General features: G+C 37.2%; 1 protein-coding gene across 1 annotated transcript in view; it reads right to left on the bottom strand.

The window, feature by feature from the left end:
* The window catches only part of MCTP1 (multiple C2 and transmembrane domain containing 1), a 216,127-nt gene that overhangs the window by 49,214 nt on the left and 153,818 nt on the right, over nt 1-13,095 (bottom strand). Inside the window, 1 exon segment of the mRNA XM_058043874.1 lies at nt 4,416-4,535. Coding sequence (XP_057899857.1) covers nt 4,416-4,535 — 120 coding nt within the window.

Raw genomic sequence — 13,095 nt, 5'->3', positions numbered from 1 at the left:
CATTATGGATCAACAGCTGAGAGATTGTCACAGTTTGTCCTAATTGTGGTACCCAGGCTTATGTACACAGGGTAAAAATAAGATTCATAGCTATGCAAACTGTGTTTAATCTCCCTATGACACGCTCCAACCATATAATCCACTGTTTCATCCCAGGGAAAGGGACGAGAACAGCTGGATAGTGGGAACATTTTAAATCACTTTGAGAGATTGTCTGACCATTCCTCAAGTTAGGCAGCTCCAGCAGGCAGTCAGAACATAGCCTGAAGTAGAAATGCACAAGTAGCAAAAAAAAAAACCCCAAAAAACCCAAAAAAAACCAAACCAAAACCAACAAAACAAAACTTTTTCCCCACTAACTCCATGCAGTTAAAAATGACTCTGACTTTTGCTTAGAAATAGAAGATTGCAGACACCAGACAGAAGCGCTGCTGTTTGCTCCAGGTTGCAAAGGTGAGGGGCTTTTTTTGGTGTATGTGAAACCATCAAAGTATTAAACAACTACTTAAAAATACTGAAAATAAGCTTTTAAACCGACCATACTTTTTGTTAGTTTGCAGTCAGTCACCATACCATGCTCTGTTGTGTATAAGGGCAGCACCTCTCCTCACCACACAAATCCAGCAGAGATGACAAGGAGCAGCAGGGAGTGGTGATAGAAACACAGTAGTTGATAGCTACCCCACAGACGATGTAAAAAAGATGATGGAAAAAAGGCAGGAGAAGAAAAAATCCCAGCCTTGTAAGATTCACTCAGTTCTAATCTTGTGCGTTTAGGTGATCATGGTTTAGTAGAACAACAGCTATGCTAAAAATAAATTATTTTGTGAGATCAGATACTCAGGAGTACAATTATAAGGAAGTGTAAGTATCTTTGGAGAAAGCAGCAGGATGTACTTCAGGCAAAAATGTTACTGCAGAATTCAGAAGGCGGTCTTAAGAATGCCACCTTAGTTATTTTTTCCCCATCTAATACCGTCAGATTTTTACACCTGCCACATGACTCAATGACAGAAATTAATTTTAGTTCTGTTTAGAATTATCCATTAAGTTTACATCTATCTACAGTCACTTACACCAATGTTTAATGCAAGAGTTCCTATTTCATGAGAGCATATCTTTCAGAAATACAACTAATCTTGATCAAAATGTACAAAAGATAGGGAATCCAATGCTTCTTTTGGAAATTTGCATCAGTGTTAGACTACAACCACAATGATCATCAATCCCACAAGGAGTCCAACTGAATCTATGGAGATATAGTACACTGCTTCACCTCTGTTGGGCACTCCAATTGACTTATCTCCTACTAGGAAATACGGTTGGGCCTTCCCCTTGCCCCAACCATATTGCACCTTGAATTCAAGAATGGAATTCGCATATATTACTTGTTAGGAGTAGTAATAAATGGCCAAATAACTGTACCTGCATTCAAACAAGAAGCACAGGTTCATGTTATAATAGAAGAACCCAGATCCTTGCTTGGCAGGTGAATTTCTCCATGAGGAAATAAGTTTCAAACTACTTCCAAAAAAACCTGATGCCCAAAAGGAAAAAACAAATGGTATCTTATCTAGACAGATGGTCAAACATGGATGAGTTAAGGCTGGTCTGTGTGCAATATCCAGACAGAAACTCAGTGTAACCAATCATTGACCAGCAGAAGTGTGGTCCCTAGCACCTGACTGATGAGACAATTGAAAATTGATTTCTCAAAGAGATATTACAATGGAAATCAACTCTTCTGCGCTGCTTTGCATGGTCCCAAATTTAAGTATGTTCCATAGACATTAAACAAGTATAGACCATATACAATTTTTAACTATGCTTGTCTAATGTTAATCAGGTAACAAATACACTTATCTTTGTGTCTTATCATTAGCCTTAGGATTTCAAAGCAACTTCTGAAGTTAGATGATATATCTAAGATAAATAGCAAATTATTTCACAGAGACACACAAGGAATCTCTGATGACTTGGAGAAAGAAGTCAGATCATGTGAATGCTGAAACATTCTCTAGCCGCTAGGAAACATTGCTTCATTAATTTAGATAAAATTTACCCTCTGCACAGGAAAATGTAGGTATTTTAAATTACTCCTATTCTAATGATACTGAAAGCTCATGAGTTAATTAGAAAGGCTTACAATAAATCTGCAAATGACTTCACCCAAGGTAGATGCTCAACAAGATGATAACCAAACTTAAATCATTATAAAAACAAGGCCATTAATGGCACAGATACCAAATATTTGGGATCAACATGGTTGCTTGATAATAGGCTGTATTAGCTTGGTATGAAGCACTCTAAGCAAGAGGAGAATTTTAGGAGAGTCCATTCTTAACTGAGAGTCCATCACTAGCTTCATTAGTTTGTTAGAAAAGTTACATGATCAGATAATCTTCCTAGGCAGGTGGTACTTCAGAGAGAAATTAAAAGTATTTGTATGCTCACAAATAAAATTTCTCCTTTCACCAGGGACTTCAGGTACTCATGAAATCTTCAGGTTGAGAAGCTTTAAGCATTTCGGCCATCAGGAGACAATGGGCTGTGTTTTAAGTATTGCATGTTTTAAATCTTGATTTTAAGCTTTTTCCATAAATGTAATCACATTTGGGATTAGGGAATACCTTCATCATTCCCACCCTTATTTTTAGATGATCCTTGGAAACATAACAGTCTTAGTGATGCAGACAGGTAGCAACAGTGTTGGGATCAGGGCTGTATGGGTTCTAATAACTGCAGTTGCAATACATTAGGGGATCATTCAGGCTGGAAGGGATTTCCAAGCTCCTGCTTAAAGTGGGGTCAGCCATGAGGTCAGATCAGGTTCCTCAGAGCTTTACTCAGTCAGTTCCTGGAAACTTTCTATAGTAACTGCAGTTTCCTAAGCCTTCTCTTCTACTGCTTAACAATTCTCATAGCAAAAAAGGTTTTGTAGTCTGAACCTCTTTTGTTTCAAATGAAGTTTGTTGCGTCTACCACCACAGATCACTTGTGCAGTCTAGCTCCATCTTCTTGTTAACCTCCTTACAGGGCGTTCCAGTCACTAAAAGCCTTTTATTTGCCAGATCTTTCAAGTCCACTTCCCTCAGCTTCTCTTCAAGGGCTGGTTGATGAGGGCTTAAGCCCCTGATCATGTTGGTAGCCCTTCACTGAACTTGCTGAAGTCCGTCAATGACTTTCTTGAACTGGCATGGCCCAAACTGGACACTATCCTAGATGCATTCTGGCAAGTGCTGAAGAGTGGAGATAACCACTTCCCTCAATCCACTACCCGTGCTTCTGATCACCTTGCTGCCTTCTAAGACCCCTAGGCCCAGTTCAGACAGCTGCTTTCAGACAACCAATTCCCATTCTTTATCACTGCAACAGGTTATTTCTCCCCAAAAGCAGGATTCTTCCTTCTGAATTTCATGGGGCTCCTATCAGTTCATTTAATCAACCCACTTCGATCCCTTTGAATGGCAGATCCAGAGTGTCAAATGGTCCCACACAACTGATGTAACCCAAAAACTTGATGGGGGTGCACTATCATCTAGACATCACTGGAAGAGATGTTAAACAGGACCTTGTACTGTGGTAGTCCACTTGTTACTGACCTCCATTAACCACTGTCCTCAGAGACCAATTATCTAATCTGTTTTAGATTTTTCTCCTGCCCATTCAGTTATCTATTCAGATCATAAAGTAGTAGACAACATACTGCTCTTGGGATACAAAAACTAGTACAAATATCAAATTCATAAGGAAGGCTTAGCAGTACGGCATGCAAAACCTTTTAACTGCCTGGATGCTGGAAAATTTGTACAGCATAGAATCCAACTTCAACTTTTGATATGTACTTCTGAAAATTTAAACCATTTTAATATTGTTAATAAATGCCATTTATTAGTAAATGTTTCCTACATTATATCCCAACTACATGTTAATTAAATGATGGCATTAAATGAGGAGAATAAGAAAAGGCTAATATTAAGCTCAAAGAATATTAATGATGAATTGTGAAATACAGTAAAATGTGATACATTCTGAAACTGTTAAGAAACTGGAATAATTTTAATTTTTAAATTCAACATGTTAATACAAAATATAACATAAGGACTTAGCCATATAAAATAATTTCAAAGAGTTCGCCTTTTCCTCAAATAGGAAATAAGCCTCTCTGCTCCCACACAAAACAGATTGTCTAGATAATGCATGTTCTATTGTATTTTTAAATGACATTTCAACAAAATCAGACTCACTTATATTGGACAGCCAGAATAAAATTAAATTGCAGGTGGGAAAATTGTCCATCGAACATTGTGAAGGGAGACATTTTGAAAAAGATATCATATTTAACCCAGTTTAAAAATTTTACCTAGTTAAAAAAAGCAAAGAACATAAATGCCCTTGAAGTAGAGAAGACTTACTGTATCATGTTGCCTGTTATCTTTTCCTGATACGATCAAGAAGTAGTTCCATGCCAGCAGCAGCAGCAAAGCCAGTGGTATCATGTAGAGCTCAAAGTTCCAGACCACAAAAAGAAAAAGCTAGAAGACAGAGCAGGAAAAAAAGTGATTGAAATCAGCAATAAACTCTTGTGCAGAGTTAAGACCAATAAACTGAAACAATTCTAAAGAAATCCACCTCTCCTTGTGGAGTGTTCTTCAACCACTTTGCTGACTCACACTTACCTCCACAATACAACTACTACCCTTCCCAATCCCTCCTACTTAATTCTTGGAAAAGAAAAATTGATGTACTGTCATCAAGAAGAATATTAATCGTTCTCTCATAAAATGATGCTTTTGTGAATAATGCAAAAGAGCATAAAAATAAGATTGCATTTTAAGAAAGGCTAGTTGCTTTTATGAATCATAGAAAGGCTTGGGTTGGAAAGGACCTTAAAGGCCACCTAGATCCACTGCCCTCAACACAGCAGGGACATCTTTCACTAGATCAGACTGCTCAGAGCCTCATCCAACCTAGCCTTGAACACTTGCAGAGATGGGGCATTCACAACTTCTCTGGGCAACTTGTTCCAGTGCCACCATCCTCAACAGTAAGGAATTTCTTCCTAATATCTAATTTAAACCTCTCCTCTTTCAGTTTAAATCCATTACCTCTTGTACCACTACATACCCTAGTAAAAAGTCCCTCTCCATTTTTCTTGTAGGTCACAGTGATATGATAAATTTAAAGAAGACCTCAACATGTTATTGAATCTGGTTATAGCTTTGAAACAACCCTCTAGCAGTGTAAAGGTGGCACAAAAGTTGATTAAATACTAATCTGCTATTTAGAAAAAAAGAACATTGTCATTTTGTACTAATGTCATACAAACAAACAGAAGTAGCAATCAGAAGTCTTTTGGATGGAAAACTAGCAAGAAATCACAGTAAAAGCTAAAATCATGATTATTTTATAGAAAGTATAGTAAAATAGAACTGATTGTGGATTCATCAAAAATAGGTTTAAGAAGAATGCTGAGAAGCCACCTAAGTCCACCACTTTGAAAACTTTGATTTATTGCAGTGTTAGCTCAAAACAGCTGAAGTGCTCTGTGACCAGGGGCTGCCAGAAGCCTGGTTGGGTTACATCTCCTAGAGATATGTGCCTAAATAACCGGGGCTGGTCTTCAGCATGGGATCAACTTGGTCATCCCACTGCCGGAGAAACCCGTCCCACCACCAGCTCCATACACCACTGTCTAGACATTGTTCCTTACCAATGCTGCTACAAAATTAATTGTTTACAGGAAATAAAAACTAATTGGACTACAGGCCAAACTAAAGCCATTTTTACCTCCAATTTTCCCTATCAATGAACCTGTAGCTGTAGCCACAACCGGGGTTTGTTTTCTTCAACAAACAACACAAAACAACAACAACAAAAAAGTGAAAGCAAATTGTACTACATACTAGAGCTAGATAAACATCCAGAAATCTTGATAAGCCTTTTCATCCAAATGGTAAAGATTTGGAATATTATTACTTTTAATACCTTCTAAAAGGATTGAAGGTGTCGTGCTACACAACTCACAAACCTAAAGCAATGCCAATACCTAGGTAAACCAAAACAGAGCTCATTTTCCCAAATTAGCCATCAAGATATATGTAAAGATCAGTAAGAATAAAATGCAGAATTTAATAGTCCTCAGCTAGATTTTTTGTCTGGAGTCTTCTGCTAGATTTTTGTTTGGAGTTACAACAAAATGATCTTATCAAATACAAGCACCCACATAGAAAGCAAAAAAATAGTTCTAAATCTTAGGTAATCTTTCTCAACATCAGGTAACTTACCTCACCCCCATACTTTCTACCCCTCTTTACTATGTATATGCAAGCCTATGAAACTGCAAGACAAACATGATAATTACTAAAAGAACTGAAAAGTAGTGTTTTTGATACAAAAACAAGGATATTGGCATTTCTAGAAATTTTACATTTGAAAGAAAAAAAAATTAAGGTTGTTTAGTTTAAAAGAAAATCTGTTAGACATGGTAATGCCTAAGAAGCTGTGTTGGTTTCAGCTAAGGTAGAGTTAATTCTGCCGAGCAGTTGTTTCGGATTCAGAATGAGAATGGTGCTGATAACACACTGATGTTTTGGGTTTTTTGCTAAGTTGTGTTTATCCAAAGTCAAGGGCCTTTTTTCAATTTGCCTCATGCTCTGCCAGTGGAAGGTATTCAAAATAAGCTGGGAGGGAGCACAGCTGGCACAGATGACTGGAACAGACCAAAGGGGTATTTCCACATCACAGAGCATCATGTTCAGGATATAAACCAGGTGGACTTGCCCAGAAGGGTGGGTAATGTGGTTTCAGGAAGAGGGGTCTGACAAGGGTCAGTAGGTGGTGAGAAACTGCATTGCATTGTTTTGTTTGGGTATTTTCTTATTACCATTTTATTACCATTTTTATTTCCCTTTATTATGGCATTTCACTTTACTTTCAATCATTAAACTGTTCTTATCTCAATGTAGAAACTTCAATTCTCCTCCTCATTCCACCAGGATCTGGGGGAAGAGAGGAGACATTTGAGCAAATGGCTGTGTGGTGTTTCATCTCCAGCTAGGCTTAAAACCACAATAGAAGCAAGCAACATCTCATCTCATTCAAGAACTGCTCTGTGACCTTGCTGTTTATAAGAGAGCGGCAAATCAGATGTAACCAACTTGCAACAAATTTTGTGTCTCAAAAGAAAAACAAAATACCCTTGCATGCTTTAACCCCAGAAATACTGAGTCAATGAATGCACACTGAAGGGTGCTCTGGAAGCCAGCAGAAAGCACAAAGTACCAAAAAAGTAAATATTAGAGATTACCTGTTGAGAAAAGGCAACACATACAGTCTTTATCAGGGCCCCAGCTGAACTTTGGTTAAAGAGTGGTTAAGAAATGAAGTACTATTTAAACACTCCCTGGCCCCAGAGGAAAAAAGCCAACAATCTACACACAGTCTCAGGAGACATGGACCTGACGTGAGTCTGAGGAACATGGCCATCATGTGCTCTGTACACCAGAATATTGATGAATTCCAATTCAAACACTTCTCCCTTCAAGTTTCTAAAGGCCAAATGATCTTCAAGGGCATTAATTCCTTACAGCACAGCCATTAAAACATATTAAGATATTACCTTTTTTACAAATTGTAAGGACGTGCCATTCAAAATGTTGATATTACACCTGTCATCTCCTGAAGATGATTTTGCTGACCTGCCACCTTAATTTCCATCTAGTCTGTCTGAATTTTAACCAGTTCCTCCTTTTAGGCAACAGTGTCAGCCAGGCACTACACAAACATTGCAACACAAATGATATGTGTGCTGCATGAGACCAGTACAGTTATGGCCCTCTGACCTAAATGGCCTCATTATTCTTCCCAGACAAGAAATGCACTCATGAAATGTGTATGAGAGAAAACAAGCAGATTTCCAGTATCAGGCAAAACTTTTAAGTAAACAGGAGCAATTCCAAAATCTGGTGCAGAATAGCAAGAAAACTCCAGGACTCAGTTCTTATGGATGAAAGGCCTGATAGCGGACGTGAAAGAGAAGAAGGAAGCGATATGTACAAATCTTCATGAAAGGTGGAGAAGTAAACCAACATTCCATTAAGCAAGTATAGGCCAAAAAGTTCCATACCCAAAGCAAACCAGAAAAGCTAACAAATAAGTATAAAAGAACAGTTCTGAGAGTTGTCCATGTCTGCAAAGCATCTAGTGGATGGTATCTGACATGATAACTTCCAGGAAAATAATGGCTCTGTGTGTGTAAAAAAAGGATGGTCATCACTACTGAAACAAGCTAACTATTTTGAGAGATGAGTGTGAGTCTCAAAGGTTACAGTTTAATACAACTGCCATTTCCTACACAGAAGAATATAAGAAGGGCTTTTGTCATCTCTCCCATGAGATCAAAGTTTTCAGAGTCACAGGCATGAACTGGTCATTTTCAGTTGACACTCTTAGTGAGAGACACGCATTAAGTCATCATTCAGAGAGACACATGACACTATCCCTAGTGTACAACACTTCAAAAATTAATTTAAGTTAGGATATTGAATATCCTATTCTTTTGCAAACTACAGTATATTTTAAAAAGAAATCTTATCCAAAATTATTAATGCTTCCTACTGTTGAGAAAAAAAGCCTGCCCTTTCAGACTAGCAGCTGTGGATCATTAGCTTTCCAGTGATGAGATGTGTTTGATGAGTATTTTTTTTTTCTAATTAAGAGACGAGATTCTCTGTTTGACTATCTTCTGACAGAAGTGAAAAGAAAGATTTCTGCCTTTCTGTGGAAAGGCCATATTCTACAGAACAATTATTTCAGATTTCTTTTTATCTACCTCCACCCAACCTCTTTTCATTTTTAACAAAATCCTGTTTGCACCCACTTCACAGCAGTAACCCCCGTTTTTCTCAACTCTTCTCCTTTTTCCCTTTTGCTTCTGTTTTGACTGCTAGCAGGGAAGAGCATGTAAAAAAAAAAAGGATCAACCCTACAGGGGACACTGACCTCATCCTCAGGTACAGAAGAGACCAGAGGACATATTGAAAGAGGGCTGCAAGAACTGCTGTTTGAAAGCTTTATGACAAAACTAGAAAATGTTAATTCCACAGAAAAGCCTGAGTTCAGTGGACCAGATACTGGCACTGGTAGCATCCAGAGCCATGAGCTGTAATGTGTTGGGAGTAAAGCAAAACACAGACATCCCCACTGCCATTGTCTCACACAGGGCACAACACTCATGCTGCAGTGTCCTTCTCAAATTGTGGCTTTCCTTGATCATTTTCACAGAACATCTCTACAGCCTTATTTACATATTATCTATATCCTTGCCTTATATTTGTAACCAATCTCTTGATTACCCTGGAAACACAAAAATTGGCTGCACAGCATTTTGGCACAATCACAAATAGACAGTATCTACAGCTCGAAATACTGCACTCCAATCACAGGATCTTCCATTTACCGTTTAAGCTTAAAATGACAATTTTATCACCTGAGGATTTGTCCCTTGATGTATTCTCACAGGACTAGAAAGAATGAGACAAAACCTGTATCTGCTTGATACAGACTGTAGCAAGGACTGCAGGTTTTAAGGTTCCTGCATGGCCTTTTATACTATGAAACACTGGCAACTACTTTGTATTGTACTTTAGATAGATACTAGCTTCTTCCATTATGAAAGTAGTCAGTTAGTTCTAGCAATCACAACTCCACTGATCTTGTACAATACTTTTATTAAAAAAATTAGGAAGCATTTCTTTTAGCTGCAAGAGATCTCACTTACACTTATACTACCATTAATGTAAACACTTATAGGAATCCACTCCAAATGCACTGCCTTCATTCAGGTAAGTCTGGAAGAAATATGCCTTTTAAACCTACTCTAAAGTACAGTCCAGCAGTTTTTCTTATCAGTCTTGCAATTTTAGTTCCAATTACCTGAGTGCTAGGAGGAGGTGCAGTATGAAAGATTTGAGTCTGAAAGGCATTATCTGTTACTCTGTTTTTCTGTACACACAAAAAATTTACTTGAAAACAATAAAAGCATGCAACATGTAAAAAATACAGAAAAAACCCTATAAAATTCCCACTTGCTTTATTTTGACAAATTTTCACTTTCAACCTTGGATTAGTATTGGTTCTCTTTTTAAAGTGCCTGAGGTCTTGGGAGTCTGAGAAATGTATAATAATTAGTAATTTTATTCTCTAAGATATTTTCCTTTATCTCAGAAATGAACATGGATTTGTTTGAATTCTTTCTCTGTTTGCTGGAATTAGAAGAACTCAGCTCACTTTAGATTTGGTTCCCTGAGTTCAATTTAGATTTTTATTAGCATTCTTTCTATTTGTTTCATGTAGAAAGAGAAAAAAGAGATACATTCATGACAAATAAAACAAGAACTTAACAGAACAGATGAAGTATTAATTAATGCCAGTCCAAATGGGGCTTTTGATGTATTTTGATGTATTGAAAGCTATATATTAGCTTGCTAGAGCACTTGGTCCTGCATCTAGAAGAACATACCAAAAGAAAATTTCAGTAAACGACGGCATTAGATGACAAGAAGAAAATAAGAAAAGGCTAATGTTAAGCTCAAAGAATATTAATGATGAATGGTGAAAGACATTAAAATGTGATACTTTCTGAAACTGTTAACACACTGGAATAATTTGAATCTTTAGCTTCAATATCTGAAATTAAAAAAGCAACATAAGGACTTACTAGGTAGGACATTTTTCCTCACAGGTTTTCCATGCTGGGAATCTGTACAACAAACCCCAGGCTCTATTTAATCTCACTCTTTTTCCCATGTGTAGTGCATCCACTTGTTACTAAAGCAACAATTCTGAAAACTAGATGTGACTCACTTGATCTGCATCAAACCACCCAGTTTGTTTGTGAAACCATTTACAGCCAAAACAACCTTTGCTTTGTGCTGATACTGCTATCCAATCACACCATAATGTATGTTGCATCTCTACAAGATTGTCAGCACCAACAAAATGTTTTATTTAAAATTCCGAAATTTTTATTTAATTATTTGCTTACAAATAATTATTTTCCTTACAACTTCTAACAGATGTTTCAAAATCATTTTCCAGAAGTACCACGATCTTTACTTTGAGAATATCAACAACTTCAAGAATGCAAAACTCAGAGTCACGAATGAAGTGCCATTATAAACAGCACATGGATTACAGACATAAAATTTGTACTGCTGTAACGAGTTGCTAGTCTATCTACTAACAAAAGTTAGGTGGGAATAAAAATTATACTACTCAAAAATATTTTTAAAATGTGGAATCTCTTGTGTCATTTTTTCCCCCTTCATTTAAGAGTTTCTGAGCTGCATTATTACATCTGGATAGTTAGTATCCAGGATAAAATTAAAGGGCAAAATATAGTTCACTAAGGGAATTCCCATACAAACAGCCTCCTGCCATTCACAGGCCGTTTCAAGATGGATTTTTTCTGTCAGACTGCAAAAATGCTGACAAACTATGAGAAATTTCTATGAGCACTGACACCTGGCATCAATGACCAACTAGGGTACATAAGATCAAAAGCACATCTAAGAATGGGGCTATTAGGGTCACTGAACCTCCATCCCATCTTAATACCACATTTTCTGAACAATACCCAACTGTTCACTGAACGGCCCACATTTTGTCTAAGTGACATTACCTAAAAACTGCTCTACATATTATTTTCCAAGTAAAAAACTGCTTTTGATGTTCCCAGATTGATTTTCACAGAATCACAGAATGGTTAAGCCTGGAAGTGACAACACTGGGTCATCTGGTACAACCTCCCTATTCATGTAGGGTCGTCCCAGAGCATGTGGCACAGAACTGTGTCCAAACAGATCCTGAGTATCTTCAGTGAGAGAAAGAATTACTTCAGAAGAAAAATCTAAGGTGCTGACTTTGTGAGAAGTGTAAAATCACAACATGGATCATGCTAGATAACTACAGACATTTATGCACAATAGACTGATGATCTTAAGAGCTCTGTACAGTTTTAAATTTTGTTGTGCTGAAAAGGATTTCATGCAAGCAGGGATCTACATAATCACATCTATATTCCTTCATTATGTAGGCATTTTATCACTTCACCCGGGCATCAATTTTCTGTCATCTACATCTTGCCATTAAATTTGAAAAATGTAATTTCTTCAGACAATCCAGGAACAAAATGCTATCATTGCCCTCTTCCTTTCTTACTGCCTTATGTGACGCTGATGTTCTTTGAACCGGCCTCCTGTCCTCCCATAAGGCTGAAGATTTGAAAATTAAATTGTCCATCAAAAGTTATTAAACTGTGTATAGAGAAAAAATATTTAGGACCTTCTTCCGCTTAATTACACTTCACTGTACATCTACCAGAGTTCAGACAACATACATACTCCCAAAACACCTGTATAGAAGTTGTTAGAAATAGTTTTTAATGAAAAGTAAGTAATTTACTTTAAAAATTGTGAATATGAACGACATAAACTTCACACTGCTTAAATTGTGCCCTTATTCATTGGTATGTCAGAAAACCTAAATAAGCCCTCCTCACTATTCATTCATAAATAACCACCACGAAAATAAAAGGACCATTAGCATCAAAGGATTTTAGGAAGCACAACCTTTGATAAAGTTAAGTCCTTTGGTTGTAGGAAAAACGACACTTTACCAACTGTCAGAGTGAAAGCAACAGCAATAAAATTTAAACCGTATGAATGAAGACTAAAACCTTGTGGCTGAAGGTGTTAAAGTAGACTGTGATTTCCAGTGATCAAATGCAAAAATACTGTGTTTTGGTTTGGTAACTACCAGTATGCCTGGCTTCCCTATGGAGAGACACTTCCATAAGCTGAAGTCTCATTTCACAAACTGGAACAGTAATGTCCTTGTTATATTGAAGAAATTCTGTCCAAGCAGGTCTAATTATGAAAGTATTTCAACTTTTCAAGACCATCAGTCAACCTCAGTGAGTTCTCCGGGCTGATTTTCATACTCATGATTTATGACCTGCTTCATCATGTTCTTTTGTGATGTCTGGAGTATTGGTTGAGTATAACTGTATAAAACCAAATAAATAAAAACCCT

The sequence above is a fragment of the Melospiza georgiana genome, chromosome Z (assembly GCF_028018845.1).
Source record: "Melospiza georgiana isolate bMelGeo1 chromosome Z, bMelGeo1.pri, whole genome shotgun sequence".
NCBI classification, from domain to species: Eukaryota; Metazoa; Chordata; class Aves; order Passeriformes; family Passerellidae; genus Melospiza; species Melospiza georgiana.
Note: the sequence above shows the minus strand (reverse complement) of the source record. Positions and strands in the feature narration are given on the sequence as shown.